Source organism: Struthio camelus, chromosome 17 (genome assembly GCF_040807025.1).
Source record: "Struthio camelus isolate bStrCam1 chromosome 17, bStrCam1.hap1, whole genome shotgun sequence".
Taxonomy (NCBI): domain Eukaryota; kingdom Metazoa; phylum Chordata; class Aves; order Struthioniformes; family Struthionidae; genus Struthio; species Struthio camelus.
This window is the reverse complement of record NC_090958.1, coordinates 13,609,418-13,625,824: the sequence shown is the minus strand read 5'-3', so window position 1 is coordinate 13,625,824 and position 16,407 is coordinate 13,609,418. Positions and strand designations below refer to the sequence as shown.

General features: G+C 35.0%; 1 protein-coding gene across 7 annotated transcripts in view; it reads left to right on the top strand.

The window, feature by feature from the left end:
• SFSWAP (splicing factor SWAP) overlaps window positions 1–16,407 on the top strand; it is a 54,781-nt gene that overhangs the window by 14,710 nt on the left and 23,664 nt on the right. For all 7 annotated transcript variants that reach the window (XM_009666676.2, XM_009666675.2, XM_009666673.2 and 4 more), the window contains 6 exons: window positions 4,125–4,362; window positions 4,705–4,836; window positions 5,193–5,286; window positions 7,515–7,692; window positions 11,060–11,293; window positions 12,773–12,963. In XM_009666676.2, the coding sequence (XP_009664971.1) occupies window positions 4,125–4,362; window positions 4,705–4,836; window positions 5,193–5,286; window positions 7,515–7,692; window positions 11,060–11,293; window positions 12,773–12,963 (1,067 nt within the window). The remainder of the gene's footprint in view (window positions 1–4,124; window positions 4,363–4,704; window positions 4,837–5,192; window positions 5,287–7,514; window positions 7,693–11,059; window positions 11,294–12,772; window positions 12,964–16,407) is intronic.

Sequence of the window (16,407 nt, the reverse complement as noted above, 5' to 3'; positions counted from 1 at the left end):
ACAATGTCTGAGCTGGAGGGCTAGCTCTCAAGTTCCATGGCCACTGAGGCTATTCTTTATTTAATAAAGAAGCAGATGTTCTTACTTTTTTAAAAGAAAAAGGTGAAAGCAATTAACTAAATTATTAGAAAGCAGTGTAGAAAGTTGTGCGCTCAATTTTTTTTCCCTGTGCCTAATATTCCAAGACTTTCTCCTTTCTCCTTACTCTTGCCATGTGAGACTATTGGGGTATAAGAAAACGTATATTGCTGCCTTCAGTCCAGAAGGGTTTTATGATACTATCAATGTGTAGGTAACAAGTACTCTTACTCCAAAGTAGTGTTGATGCACCACGTTTTGAATTGTTCTAGTAGTCTTGTTGCAAAAAAATTTGACTCACTTTGGAGATCCAAGTTGATTATGATGGGTTGTAATTTTACCCTCCCACCCCAAATGATTGCCAGTGTTTTTCAAATATATTTCTTAATACAAGTAAATGATTTTTATTTTAGACTGAACCTTAAGAGAATCTTATTAAAACTGAAATAAGAGCTTGCTCTGTTGTGGGATGGAAAATTACTGGATATTTCAAGAAAGACTAAACCTAGAGTTAGCATCACTGTAGAGTAATGCTCCTCAGTTTTCTGATTACTTTCATCTTAGCCTTGGATCTGAGTGCATATGATGCATTGCTATTAAATGATGATAATCTTCCACTTTACAAGTTAAGTTTGTAGCTCCTCTTCTTGCCTTTATAACTCGACAGATCTTTATTCTGCTCTCCTTACAGACAACTTGTTCTCTGAGTAAAATTAATATTGCCGTACAGGATTGCTTATGAAACTCACTTTAAGAGGATAATATAATTATACTTTGATGCATTGGTTAAACTTTCCCTCCAGAGGCATAGACTGTTACTCTAAATCCCTTGAAATAATTTTACCTGAAAACTTTCTATTTATGTACCCTTCTGTGGAAAGTCTTTAGAATTACAAGAATAACTGTACAAGTGTTAGGCTAACTACACTCTTATTGAATTACTGTTTTTTAATTTCGGGGCGAGGGGGAGATCCATAACCGTTTGCACTCTATACAAATGCACATTTAGAGTCTGACAAACCTCTAGCGTGGAAAACTTAATCGATTCAATTGTTCATTGTTTTAGTGTTAAATTGCAAAACCTATCTGTTTTTTGTGGTTTCAATAAGTAGGTATATATTATCTAGTATATATAAATGGCATGTATTTTTTGATACTGTCCAGCTTTGGTGCAAAGTTCAATGAGATGAGTGTTGATTTTGCTAAAAGGATCTAATTTGAGACATGCAAATCGTTATTATTTCTCTATCCTAAAATCATCCTGGAGATAATTTCCTTCGATTTTAAACTCTTAAGATATTTGCCTGAAAAATGCTGCTTTTAAATGTGTATTAGGACAGTTAATCTTCAGCCTCAGGCTTTTCTGAGAGGAGTAAACTCTTTCCCATGTTTAAAAAGAATGTTCTTGTAGTATTTCTGTGATGTAATGTAAGGTGGTAAAGCTAATATGGCTAAATATAACTTGCACTTGCATGTGTTTTTTTTGGAACTCTTGATAATTCATCTAAACTAATGCAGTTTAAATAGGAGATTCTTCCATGCATTTTTAAGAAGCACACAAAATTAGCAGGTTTTAGTGGCAAGTTTTTACTAGCAGTATGTTTTATCAACCTTTTCTTTTGAAATAGCTGTTTTTCTGTTACTACAGAATAGATTATCCATCGTAAGATCTGAAAGTGATTAAGTTGTCTCTGCCAGAAGCCTTGGTAGAGTGAGATGTGCTTAAAGTTAGAAGCAGCGTTGGAGAGGATAAAACAAATAGCTAATCATGAAGTGCTTCAGTGAGTTGTGTGTGTCCATCATGGAAGACTAAAAAGGGCACCAGATAAAATTAAAAAGCATCAAAGTTAAATGTAGTACTCTGAAATACAAAATTATGGTACTAACTGCAATGGCACGTTACTGAAGCAAGCAGCTTTAATCTTAAAGCAAGTTTATATATAGAAATGAGATACGTTATTGCATTGACTGCAGTTACGAAGGTTGTTAATCTCCATCTTTCTTTGCCTAAAAACTGCCTGTTTTTTTTCAGTCCTGACACTTCTGTGTTCAGCTTCACGTGGTGAGATTTTCCAAGTAACTTTGGTCACTAGTTTGAGTTAGGTGTGCTAATCTTTCCCGGATTGTTTTTCTTTAGGTGGCTGTTATGTTATGCTAGTATCAGTCGGACATACCCTGAAGCTTTTTCCCTCCCTTGATGATAATTATCTCTAGACTGGGATGTTGAATGGAATGTATTGGCAATGCTTGTGCGTGTTGAAACAGATGATGGGGGGAGCAACGCATGTCCTTTCATTATTTGTGCATTAGCGTAGACCTGTTTTAGACAGCACTCCACCGAAAGGATTCTTTGTTATTTACCAGGGTTTTGCTCAGTTTCCCTTATTAGTGTATTTTCCTTCAAGTCATAGACATATATGTAATGATTAAATTATTGAGCTGGTCTAGTAGATGGAAGCTATTAACAGCCAGTAATAGTGGATTGTTCTCTGGTTCCTTAGCTCAAAGATTCTTAACCTAATAGCAATGTATTTACCTTTTGCTCATCTACTGATATGCAGCTTCTGAATGATGATTTAATATCATTTGGTGCATTTAAGATACAAAACATCCTTTTTCTTTTTGCTCAGATACAGTATGAGTTAATGCAAAGTAATACGTTAAATGCGCTTTAGTCATGTTTAGCTGGAAGTAGTTCTTTTGGTTGGGGATTGGATAATATAAATTGTTTACCTGAGATAAATGTAGGTAGTCTCTTTTTCTTCTCCTTTTTAATGAGGTTTGTGCCGTCACTCATTCACTCACCGAGTCACTCTTGACTCTGGGCCATTCTTGTGAAAATATGTGCCATCTGACCATCTGCTTGGACAAAAGTTTAAGATGAACTTAAGTGGCCACAAGTCTGAAATTCGAAGTTTGACCCATCAAATGTAGAGGAAAAATTCACTGCCAATAAAATAGATTAAGACCATCTAATAAGGTTATTTTTAAAAGTAAATTCTGTTCTGTTCATAACAAATACCAGTGACACGTTCAGCTATTTCATCAATGAAGAGTTCGTACAAAAAGATCATGAATGGAATAAAATGTTGGTCACTGTGAGTTTGTGTAGGTTTTTTTGTTATTTTTGTGTATGAAGTATTCATAAGTTTGTTATGACTGCAGCATATGTGAATTACACGTTTTCCAACTAGATCAGCCAAACTATAATTGTAACTACTGCAGAGGTAGTATAATTTAACGTTTTCTGTTATAACAAAAGAGAATCACCTCTAAGCTTTTAAGTTTCTACATTTGTAAATGAGTGCGTAGCTTCAGAGTTAATAGACTACATAGTTTAATTTCTGTTTAACTCGATATACTGTTTATGTGACTGGATATACAACCGACACAGCTCTGATCCCAAAGCTTGTAATGCAAATGTGTTTACCAGTTAAGACAAGAATTGCTTGAATGTTCAAAGTAGACTTTTACTAGCTTTATGTGAAACCATTGCTTTTATTTTGATCGGTGGCAGTAGCAAAGACTATTAGTAAACCAGAACTTAGAGCTAAATATATATTTATTGTAATTTTCTATTTTGACAAACAATTTTGTTCTAATAGCGATACTATTGCTTTAATTAAATCACTAGTGATACTAGTAGCTAGTGGTTTAATTTCTCAAAGTTAGTTTTGAATCTGTGGGCATGTCTGTCTTAATGCATCCGCAATTTTAATTGAGCTAAAATGCCTGAGGGGAATTAGTTTAGGAAGAATGGTTTCATATGACATTGTCTTTTGTAGGCCTTCTCTGGTTCACTTCTTTATTCATACCTATTTGGTATGACCCTCAATAAGTACTGATTCTGTCCTTTGTATTTGTTACTCATTCTCAGTGCATTAATATGAACGTTTTTCTTTTCAACACAAGAAAATATGGATAATGTTTTTTAATGTGATGTGTGAATCTAGATTCTAGATGTTTTTGTACTGATGCAATAATTTTTTTTTATTGGGTGTTTTTTTCTTCCAATTAAAATACTAATTTTAAATATGTCTTTATAGCAACTGTGGCAGCCATGTATTACAGTTACTACATGCTACCTGATGGAACCTATTGCCTCGCACCTCCACCGCCAGGAATAGATGTTGCCACCTACTACAATGCGTTGCCTGCAGGGGTGACTGTATCAAGCACTACAGGGGTAGCAACAGTGCCTCCACCCCCTGGCACTACACCTCCACCTCCCCCAGACACAACTGATAGCAGCAGTGGGTTGACTACTACCACCACTTCTACAAGGTACCACATGTAATTATGTAGATATGCTGCTTTGGTGAAGGGGACTCTCCCGCACTGCGATATGAAGTGCTTAGTAACAGTTTTATTGTGCAGATTCCTTAATAATGTTCTCTAGCGTGTGTACTGTTTTGATCACCTGGTTCCACTTTGGTCTCTGATGTTATGTATGGTTATTGTTACTGAGCTATTATGAACTTTTTACTTGATGGAAAATCAGGAGTTGCTTTAACTGCATAACGAGCCCAGAGAGCAAACCTCTATATAATGTTTACTTGTTAAAACAAGAGTCTGAAAGATATTTATATTCTCTTTATAAAAATGATGTACCTCTGATGTTTTCAGCACAATTGCTCCAGTGGTTGCCATTATACCTCCACCCCCAGATATCCAGCCTGTTATTGACAAGCTAGCCGAGTATGTTGCTAGGAACGGAATAAAATTTGAAACTAGTGTTCGTGCCAAGAATGATCTTAGGTAAGAGAAAGTGTTATTTTAACTTTCGTTTTAATAATTGGTAGTAGTTCAAGGTTTCACTTTTAAATATGTTTTCAGTACACCCCGTTTTGAGATTTACATGCCCTATCTTACTTTTGCGGGGAAGAGGGAGATTTGAGGACCTACCTAAAGGTAATGATAAAGCATTATTGCCCAAATCCTGAAAGCAGTCAATGAAACGAAATGTTTCTAGAAACTATGCTATGAATGTATGTTAAGCATTACATCCAAACATTAAATAGCATTCCCTCTGCAGGAGATGGTTAGATGGTAAATGATGGTTTGTACTTACTGTATTCATGTGCTTCTTCACAAATTCAGTTTTCTCTTAACAGATTTGAGTTTCTGCAGCCATGGCACCAATATAATGCTTATTATGAATTTAAAAAACAGTTCTTCCTTCAAAAAGAGAGCCATGACAACTCTCAGGTACACAAATGTTTGTATATAGATACATTAAAAATGTATGATAAATGGAGAAAGGACTTGTTTTTCTGGCATATAACCATGACACTTTTTAAGAATTGAACTCTCTTTTATATAAGACATTCATGGCTTGATTGCTTTTTTTGTTGTTTTTAGATTTTGTTTTGCATTTGTTTGGGCTATTGTAACCTTGTGGTTACAATATAAAATGGCAACCAGAGAATCTTTTGACGTTCTGCACAAGGGAATATGTGCCTTGAGGAGGCCTAGAGCTTTCTAGGATTAGGGTTCTGTTCTTGGAAAGGCTAGGTGCAGCTTTTTGACGGTCCTATCTTCTCATATGCCTCATGGTTCTTCATAAAATAGTAGCTAAACTACTTTTCTGACATGCCTTTTCTGAGGAAGGGAGGAGTTTTGTTAGGGAGGAGTCCTGGCATGGCTAACTGAAGCAATATTGGAGTTCCAGAATCTCATTTCAGTTTCCTACTTGCTTCACTTCTTCTAGTCCAGGTTATTAGAAGATGATATCCAGACTTTGCATCCTTGTTTTTAACCATTCTCACATTATCTAGTAGCACTAGAGTACGTTTTTTCCTCTTACTGAAAATTACATATAGCATCAGAAATGCTTCATCTGGATGATCTTAACTTTTCATGGGGAAAAGCTGTTTTCTCTTTAGGCTTTAGGTCATTTGTCGTCTCAAGGCTTAGATTGGAGGCTCAAAAATAATTAGTTTACCAACAGACCTGACTTATTGCAGTGTAACTCCTCAAAATAGCTTCCGGGAAAATGAAACAATTCACTATTAGTTACTATTTGAGACGCTTGTGTCTAATACTTGATCTTAATGAAAAATGTTTTGAAAACACTATTTTTAAAGACAAATTGTGGTAAATACGATAGTCCGATTGTTCAGTTGGCATTTTACGTGCAAAATTGTCCTTTACCACAATGCTGACTATTATACTAGAATTTTTTATTTGCAAATCAGTGGGCTTGAATGCATAATAGTTACATAATTAATAAGGACTTGTTAACTTTTGTTTTCTGGGGAAAAATGTACACAAACCGAAATGTTATAATAAAGGATTTCTTTTAAGTGCTCAAATGAGTATAGCTAAGCAGGGAGCAGAAACTAGTTTAAGTCCCTTGAGGTCTTGTATAGTAGCAATGCTTGTTTTCCTACTGCATGGTTTTTGTAGATAATACCATTCTCTTTTATCTTATTTTATCTTTTTAGAATGTTTTCAATGTTACTTTTGTACTTTAATAATGTGAGTGCAGGCAACTACTGCAATTTGATTGCTCTCCATTTGGCCATTAAAATTAATAGGAAATTGTACTTTTTGGCTTCAGTAAATTTAGGCTGAAGCCCTAAATTCCTTTGTGTTTTTCCTCTCTGAAGGTTTTCAGAAATTACCTCTGTTGGTCAGGGAACAGCTGCAGGGAGCAGTGAAAGAATTTCTTCAATACCAACATTCAGTATCCTTAGCAGTCAGTTGGAAGTAACCAAACAATTTATTGAGAGGCTCATTTAAATATTACGTTATTTAATATGATACTCTGAATCACCTTTTAAATGTTTTAAATGTTCTACAGTATACATTTTAATATTTTTGTAGTATGAGTTTATAGCTCACCTAGAATGATACAGTCATGTAATAGTCGAACCAATAATCTTTGCTTCCAGTATCCTATTTGAAAATCCCCAAACATCTGCGTTGTCAGCTTAGTGCCACAAAAGCCATCAGTGGGTCCATTGCTTCTCCAGCAGAAGGCTGGAACAAATCAAACACTTCAACGTGTGTTTGTTGCTGTAATAACTTGTATTTGTAAAGAAAGTATTATGCAATAGTGTATTAGCAAAAATGTTGTGAGCTTTCATTCTTCCACTGTGAATCAACTTTAATGGATCAAGACTAGAAGAGTAGACCTTGGATATACTTTTTGGCCCTAACTTTAAAAATGTTTTTTAAAACAGTTGTTGGCAGAAGCAAACCACTGGAAGAACGTTTTCTTTCATTTAAAATCACAACACATTCTTATTGCAGTTCTCTGTGTAACCTCTGGGTTTACATGGAACATAGAATAGAATAGATTACTGATATACAGTTAGCTGTTGATAATGTGATTTTTTGAAACAGCTGGAAGGATTGCAGCTGTGCAGCTACTGCAGCAATTCTGTTCTGAATTACCTAGTTCGTAACCTTGCACTTTTCTATTTGAAAAGGGAGTATCTTCATCTGAAGATGTTCCAACAGATACTGCCTGTGATACACCAAGTGAGACTCAATTTGCAGATGAACATACACCTGAAGATGCTTCTGATCTAAATGCTAAGGGACTTCCAGGAACTAAAAAAGATGTTCCTCCTCCTAAAACTGTCAGTGATGGTAAATTGGTGAAAGGTACGTTGGCGTGATTTGTTGGATGCTAAAATATTTGTTGGAATATACTTTAAAAATAAAAAAAATTGGGAAAGGAATTGCAGCCTGTAGAGGAAATATTTTCAAGAGAAGCATCAAAAAAGGACTGAAAGAAATAATTTGATTGCTTTCGTATGTCTTATTTTCCTATCAGATCATATCAGGTGTTCACTGTCTGAGAGAATCATTGTTCTATTTCAGTTTTATGCAGATTTTTTTTTTGGCCTTAATGTAATTTTACTTTTGTCAGTAAGCCATTTATAACTTGATTGTTACAAGCTCCCTACAAGAAAGGAGATACTTCTTCTGAATAAAGGCTGTAGTCTTACTGAAACTGCGCATATGGAGGAAGTAGGCTAGGTATATTCCTTAGTTTCTCCATCTTCCCATGCTGGAAGTTAGGCAGGCTGGAAAAAAGATCCTTCTCTTAAGTAGAATGTTTTTCCTCTTGCAGTCTTAGCAGCAGAGGGACCAAGTGAGAGGATCCCTTAGAATCCAGTCAAACAAATCAGCTAACGCACTGTTAGTGTCCTGAATTTGAGAAAATATTATTTATATTCCAGAGCTGATTTCCTGGTCTGTCAGGAAATATATCATTAATTTTCCTTTATTCAGTAAAAAATAGAGACTTAAATCTTTTAAGTATACCTAAAAGCAATTAAAAAAATCAAAACAGGGAAAATTCTAACTCTTGCCCTGCGTTCCCATGGGTGGTTACTGCCTTCCAGCCAGTTCAGTGGCTTTCTTAATTGCTGAAAAGTTTGCCTGTTCCCTGTGATCTGTGAGAAGTTCTTTTTGTTTCTCCCTGCTCCTCGCTGCCCTTTCTTTCTCTGGGCTGTGGGCTCCAGACTTTCCCATGTTTTTTTTGCTGTCCATACTCTGCTGTTTCTTTTCTGGGCAGGTTGAGTAGCTTTGCCAGGGAAGGGGCAATCTCCCCTGTCTTCAAAGATTCCCTTTTAAGAGAATGTGACATATAACAGAAAATGGAAATGCAATAATATTTATTGTTAAGGTTACTAATAAATGGAAACCCAGAGTGTTTTTTCTTTTCTTTTTTTCTCTTTTTTTTAATTATTTTTTTTAATTTAAAAAAAAAAAAAGCAGCTGACATATAGATTATGGAATGTAACCAAAGAGTTGTTTAGTTGTTTCATGTCAGCCCTATTCCTTTAAATTTATTTTCATTTCCTCTTTCTAATATGGTACAAATCCCAGTTTTTTTGTAACCAAAATGCAGCAATTGGCTGTAAGACAGACACAACATCTGTACCAGATTTGTTTCTTCTGCCTCTGAAGGCTAAAAATCTCGTTTTAGGATTTGTTTGGCAATATGAAAAAGTTGGAAAATCACTGTTATTATTTGTTATCTTGTAATTCTTGGGTTCTTACTTATCTCTGAGCCTATTTTCTAACCACAGAATTGCAAGATGCAAAGCCCATTTTTCATAAACCTTGGCATGTGAATTAATTATTGCATTTAAATTTCCCAAACTGAAAGCTTAGAGGATATATAGGCAAAAGGCTTTCTGAGAAGAAATACTGCAGCAGACGATATAGCAGTTGATTTGTTTTTCCTTGAGATGTGTGAGAAGTTCAGCCCCTTGTTCTTAAAGTTGCATTTGGATAAACAGTTAACGAATTAATTCCATATTTTCCAGAAACTGCTTTTCAAAATTATTCCAAGGAAATTTCTTTGAAGGAGAAGGTTCAGACTTAAATGTAGTAACCTATAGCTATGCTTATTATTTTTGAAAGATCCACTGGTAAAACCCCTAGCTTGAAATGATCCGCAATTTGCTTTTTACTGTGGTGTTCTATTGTCTATATGCAGGCATTCTTCTTCACTTTGAGTGTGTTGGGGTGAGCGTGTTGTGTGTGTTTGTTTGGGGTGGGGGAACGGTGGTTGCTTAAAAGAAATAGTTGACCAACAATCTTGCCCCAGCGAGACTAGCTAAGAAATAGTTGTATTTGAGGATAACTTCTTAGCTTTGGTATTTAGTTCTCCTTTAATGAAATGCTGTTAATTCCCCAAAGTAATTAATTTTCGTATAGATGGAAATAAGTCTTTAAGTACTGCTGTGTGAGCCTGACAAATGCTATCATTTTGCAAACCATCAGATGTAGTGTGAAGGAAACATAGGCAAGCGTATCCAACACAGTGTCTCAGAAAGCAGCCTTGACAGAGTGCTCAGTGAGGAGAAACTGGGAAAATATTTTCAACAAGAAAGAATTAAATGTGGAGAGGAAATACTGAAATTTTTTCTAGGATTCTCTTGTTTGGCCGGAGATTTTGGATTTCCATAAAAATACAGAATTTCTTAAGGCATTATTTAATGTGAGGAGAGATGTATATTAAGGTCTATTATAAAAGTTATGTGTAGAGGTAATGTCAATGTGTGATACAATAAAGTATGCAAAATTATTTTCAACTATTTTCTGCCTCTCACAGCTTTATGAAATATTTTGTCCTAGACGGGAGCGTTTCTGGTTTCATGCTTTAATCCAAAGATCAATTCTTATGCGTGGAGGGGGGAACCTTAACTAATTTTGAGTAAATGGAAGAAATATTTTAACAACCATAGGGTTGGCTCTAAAAAAGGACTTGCATCAAAAATGTAAAAGCTTTAAATTTGTGGCCAGCATTCCTTTTTTATCTTCCCATCTAATACTTTGGTTTAATCAAGGGCTTATGTATCTAACTTAATTACACGATGAAAATTTCATAGGAGATTGACCCCAAAAAATTAGGAGATTGTGCAGTTGGGGTTTTCTGATCAATTTAATCATGCCACTGCTGTTTACAAAAGAAAGTGACAGAAAATAGATCCCAATATTTACATATCCATGCATACACAAGGTAAGTTGCCACAGACATGAGTCCAGAAGCTCATATATGGTAAATGTCATATTGTTTCTCTAGAACATGTGTTTTTTTAAATCCTAGATCTGGAGGAGTAGATTACGCATTTGAGGAAATAAAAAAAATTATTAGACAAACAAAATTTATTTAGGACAGAATATTAAATTGTTTCTTTTTAACTTGCATGAGTAAGTGTAATTCCTGAGATGGTTTAGAGTACCTTTTGTCCTGTTCCTACTGAAGTATTAAAAAAGACTTTGAAACAGAGTATTATGGGGCAAGTGAAATCTTGAACATTTATTGTCAAGAAAAAACTATTTTAGTCATGTCCTTTTCTATTTGCATAATGTTAAGATGACTCAGTTTTGTTTATTTGTTTTCTTATCTTTTCATGGTGTAGTCTTCGTGAGTAATGGATAAAGTCAAAAAATTCAACCTGCTTTCTACTCTTATCTAATGATCTGTAAAATCTTACCTGTTCATTCACAGCATCGTTTGCTCCAATAAGCTTTGCAATCAAGGCCAAAGAAAATGACCTTCTTCCCTTGGAGAAAAACCGTGTTAAATTAGATGATGACAGTGATGAGGAGGAAGAAGAGGGCAAGGAAGGCCAGGAGAACACTAATACTGCTTCAAACCATACTCCAGCTGTTACCACTCCTTGTACTGCTGCTGAAGAGAAAAAACCTCAACTTACGCAGGAGGAGTTAGAAGCTAAACAAGGTATCCAATGTTACATTGAAAACAAAATGAAAGATTGAGTCCTTCAGGCAAACTACAAAATTGTTGCACAAAGTATTTTGAATCTTCACTACCTCATTTTTAGAGGAAACAGCTCCCCCCCTCCCCAGCATTTCCTGCTTATTTTTAAGAATGAATTTTTCGTTATTTGCTCAGCTAAAATCAGAATTTCAGAAGCTATATTTATTTCTCATGGATATTAAGGACTTACCAGAATGAATTTTGTTTATCTTTCCAAAAAGTTCCTGGATAAAAATTTAGTTAGAATTTGTGAATGAAGAGACTTTTAAAAACTCTCAGATAAACGTATCAATTAAAAAAGAAATATATATATCTGTTAACATGAGAATGATCAAACAACTAAGTTTGTGCATTCAAAATTAAGGCTTTTTCTTTTGTTGTTATTTAAAAATAATAATGCAGTGAAGGATCACTTATCCATGAATGTTGAAGAGCGATTAAGGAAACACATTTGCTTTTATGTACATAAAAAGATCACTAGTACATATTTTTATTTAGAAACTAATAATTTTCCAAATAAATTTTTTCAATGTAAATCTAAACAATAATGTTATTGTACATCAGAACTTGTTTCGCAAGCTATAAATAGTAATTGTGTTCCCTTTTCTGCAATCACATTCCCATCTTAACTTCAGCTGATGATGATGAAACTTTTTTACTCCATTTATAGTTCTTCCATTTTGATGCATTCAGGGAGACTGTTAAGTCCTACATATGCTATATGGGGAATTTTTTTTTATGGAATTGCCAACATTAAGAAATCAAAGTTTAAATCCGGGAATGACGTTTACTGCTTGCAATTTGTTTGGGGGTTAAACTTTTGGGGATTTATGCATTACTGTAAAACCCTATCTTTCTTGAAGGGACTGATTCAGATTTTGTTAAATATATGAATATTTGAAGTATTACTGCATTCAGTTGAAAATAGTGAGAACAATGGCTAGACCATTATATAGCTAATGATGTCAAAATGTAGATGTAGAACTGAGATTACTGTTGTCATGCCTTAAAATTTTCTCATATCTTCTGGAGAGAAGATAACTATTGCACAATGCATTTGGTTCAACATGCGGTATTTGAAATTTTCGTGAGATAAAACACCTGTTTTTATTTGTTGTGCTTGTGCTAAGTGAGCAGGAAGCACATATTTAAGGATACGTTTTTGTCCTTTCACTAGTGAATATCAGTGTGACCTTTCAGTTAATGACAGATGATTGTTGTAAACTATTTAGCGGTTAATGCTTATCATCAAACAAATGATATGTCTTCAAATTAAGATGACTGGAATTTTGTAACTTCAAGCTGATATGTCCTTATTATGTCTTTAAATGGACATAATGGAAAGACTTGTGAGGATTTGAGGGGAGAGGTGTGTTTTTAAGGAAACTTAAGTTGCTCAGCTGTAATTCACTGTGAACTTAATGTTTAATTGTGTCTCAGCAAAACAGAAGCTAGAGGATAGACTAGCCGCTGCAGCAAGAGAGAAGCTTGCACAGGCCTCCAAAGAATCAAAAGAAAAGCAACTACAAGCAGAACGTAAAAGGAAAGCTGCGCTGTTCTTGCAGACCCTGAAAAATCCTCTGGCAGAAGCAGAGGTTGAGAAGATTGAAGAGAATTCCTTCAATATCGAGGTAAGTAGGAAGTAATTTTTTTTTTTTTTTTTAACCATAAAGCTAGCAGTAAACTTATCTATGGAATGTGAGTCTGACAGTGTTTTATGAAGTTGACTGAAGAGATAGAAGCTTTTGCCAATGGAGAGAAATTTGAATTTAGAAAACTGTTAATCTTTTTCAGTTATCTATTTTTCAGGTATTTCTCATATCTGTTAGTTCTAGAATTGGTAGAGAAATATGATGCATGATAAAGAGGTCAGTTATAGGAAGTAAAACAATCTTGCAAGTTACATCTACACTACTGGTCCATGAATTAGAATGCTTTGAAGATTGTTTGGATAGCTGTTTTAACGTTTTTTAATGTGTATTTTGGTGTGAGTAGACATCTTCAAGTTTAAAAACGGTTCACAGGCAACTGAACATTAAGACTTACTTTGCTACTGTTCTCTCAGATTTTATTGTGTAATTTCATAATTACCCTGGCATAAAACTGAAGTGAGTAGTTAGTGAATTGGTCCATACAGTTTAAAGCTTCCAGCTGGGACATCGTTAATCAAGAAGGTAAATACACAGGTGGGAGAAAACTGGGCTGTGTAATGGTTGTTCTTTGTCACCGTTGTTAGATGAGTAATGTAAACTTTTTAAAAGCTTACAGTGCTAGGATATTTTTTCTGTCCTTTAGGCTTCAGTTTAGTATGGGAGTTGTAAAGATTTCATTTTAGTGTAAGGATATGGTTTAAAAATAAAATTCTAAATTTTACGGATAGTGGAACAAGATACAAAGAGGTGTACATATGCATGTTACCCGCTGCAGAGATAGTCAAGAAAGAGTCAAAACAAAAAATTCACAGTGAAAGAACTAAGAGGACTAATAATTCTTTTAGTTGACTTCCACAGGGATGCCTGTGCCTACTTGATGATGAAATGATCTAATCCCCAGAGTTTGTTCAGCAGAATCTCTGTTTTTGGACAGTTGAAGCAGCTATCTATGTGTAGCGAATCAATTTGGAATGTCATATTCCTGTACTACTTTCAATTTTTGAGAGCAAGAGTGACAGATATTAGAAATTTGTACCCCTTGCTGCTTTCTGGAACCCTAGCGTAGAAATAATCATGTGGCAGAGCCGGACAGTTTTCCACCTTTCTTCTGCATCTGTAATGTTCCTGTCTGTTCACACCTGTTTTCAGTGTTTGGATAGTGAGCTCTATCAGATATTACCATAGGATAATGTCAAGTTGGGGATTTCAGCAGCTCCGTTCTGAGTGGGTCATCACGATATTGCACTCTTAGGCCAAATCTAAAAGTAACCATGAATGCTGATGACAATTTTATGTCTGGTTCTAGAGAGATAGTGGAGTTGCTGATAATGTCTGGCTGTTTGGACTATTGTTTCCAAAGGAAATTAAGAATTTTCTAGTAATCCAGTGTACAGTGAGAAGAATTTATAACAGTAACTTGTAAACAGTTAGTTGGCATTATCTTCTGCGGTGGATAGATCTATTACCAGTCAGTCTATTGATCAGTAGTTGTAATTACAATATGTCTTTGGCTAGAGCCTCTTCATCTGCTTTATAAAACTTACAATTTTTGAGTAGGCGAGCTTAAAGAGGAATCTTGGGCTGAGAGACATGTAACTTAAGTTGTAGAAGTTTTTTAGTTTTATTTTACAACATCCATGATTTTTCTAGTAGTTCGTTGTATAAAAATCAATAGGTTGGTGTTGTCATGACTGAAGCAGGTATATAGCTGTAGTATATAAGTAACTGCTTTGCTTTCCCTCTCTCTTTCTTTTTCTCTTTTTCTCTCTCTCTCTCTGCATACCGTAGGTGGTAATACAGAATCATCTTTAGCTAATAATTTAGAATTTATAAAATAATGGCTGTAAATATATAGTACTTCTCAGCAGTTACAGAGGGCTACAGTTGTTAAGAAAAACTTTGCTAGCTTACTTCCTTTTCACTTTGGTCGTATCTTAGTAAGGAATGTGTATGTGGATTTTATTTTTAAGTTTGGTTTCTGGTCCTGGTACAAGTTAGTTCATTAATACTTTTAGGAATTCCATTAGTTCCATTAGGATAGAAGTGGTGAGCCTTCACAAAAGCCAGCAGCTGGTAATGTGCGAGTTAAACACAGAGTCAGATACCTGTACTTGTGCTGTAAAGAAGAGGTAAATGACATCTCTGCAAGAAGTTAATCTCAAAAGTACAAGCTACAGAAAAACTCATATTGTAAGTTTGTGGTCTACAGTAATGTAGACAAAGCTATAGTCAAGGTCTTAACTGTTTCTGTGGTAGAGGATGATATTTTCAATTGTGCGCTTCATCCCTGTTGAACAGACTCTAGGAATAGTGAATCTGATGAAACACTTCCATCATTGTACTCCAGTGAACAGTTTATTTCAACAGTGTATTTGTGATTTTTATTGATGTCTTAAAGACCACTATAAACAGATTGAGAGGTGATGTTTCGGGAATTAATCATTTCCAGCTTGTTGTTGAAAGCTGGCAGAGGTAGAAATCATACAAGTACTGTATTCTTTGTCTCTCTTCTCTAACTGATGAAGACATTCATTTTCTAGGAATGCTTTTTTTGCAATTTTTTGATGAAATACAAAATTAAACTCTTAAAAACTTGTATTCATCAAAGCCACGGGTTTGCTCTTTTCCTACAAATAAATGGAAATTGCTGTTTGCAATAGCGAAGAAATAATGCGTTTCACACAAAACTTTTCTGATTTCAACAAAATAACTACAAATTTGAAAGCCTAAATGAGGGATTTCCATTTATTATGTATGTAAAGTCCTTCTAGTATTGTTTGGTTCACACATCATAGCTCTGTACTGAAGCTTTTCTCTTCATCAGCAGGTTTTGACAGCAGAGCTGCATTCTCTATCCAAGAGTCGTTTTCCACTTTATGTTGTAAATTTTCCATTTAAGTTCATATTTACTTGACTTCTTCCCTTTCTATGGAGGAGAGTAGCATAGATTCCTACTTGTTTTTTTCTTCCTTCTCTCTTCTAGCTAGTTTCTCTTTCTGCCGGTATAGTGCATGTCCTAGGTTATGAAGTGATAGTTTTACTTCCAGTAGTGTCACTCCTTTTCTTCAGCCTAAGCATTGTTTTGTCTTAAGTGTATCCCAATCCAAAGTAACTTCATGAACGCTTGCTAAAAAGTTAGTGATGGAGGTTGTCTGTACCTGCACCAGCACCTCCAACAAGTCCAGACAATCTCTATTCCTAGAGGAAGAAAAACTCTGTCAAAATCCATTTTCAACAAAGTCACCTTAGAATTGCATATTCACTGCCATAGCTGTAAACAGCAGGTGGACAAAGTAGGAATGGGCTTTGGTGTGGATTATGTAAGGTTTCCTGAAACGCAGTCTGTATTCTCAGGGCCTGAAATTCATGCACCTTAGGATTTTGTTGTTGGGTTCTACACAAGCCAAATGAAATTTCTTATTT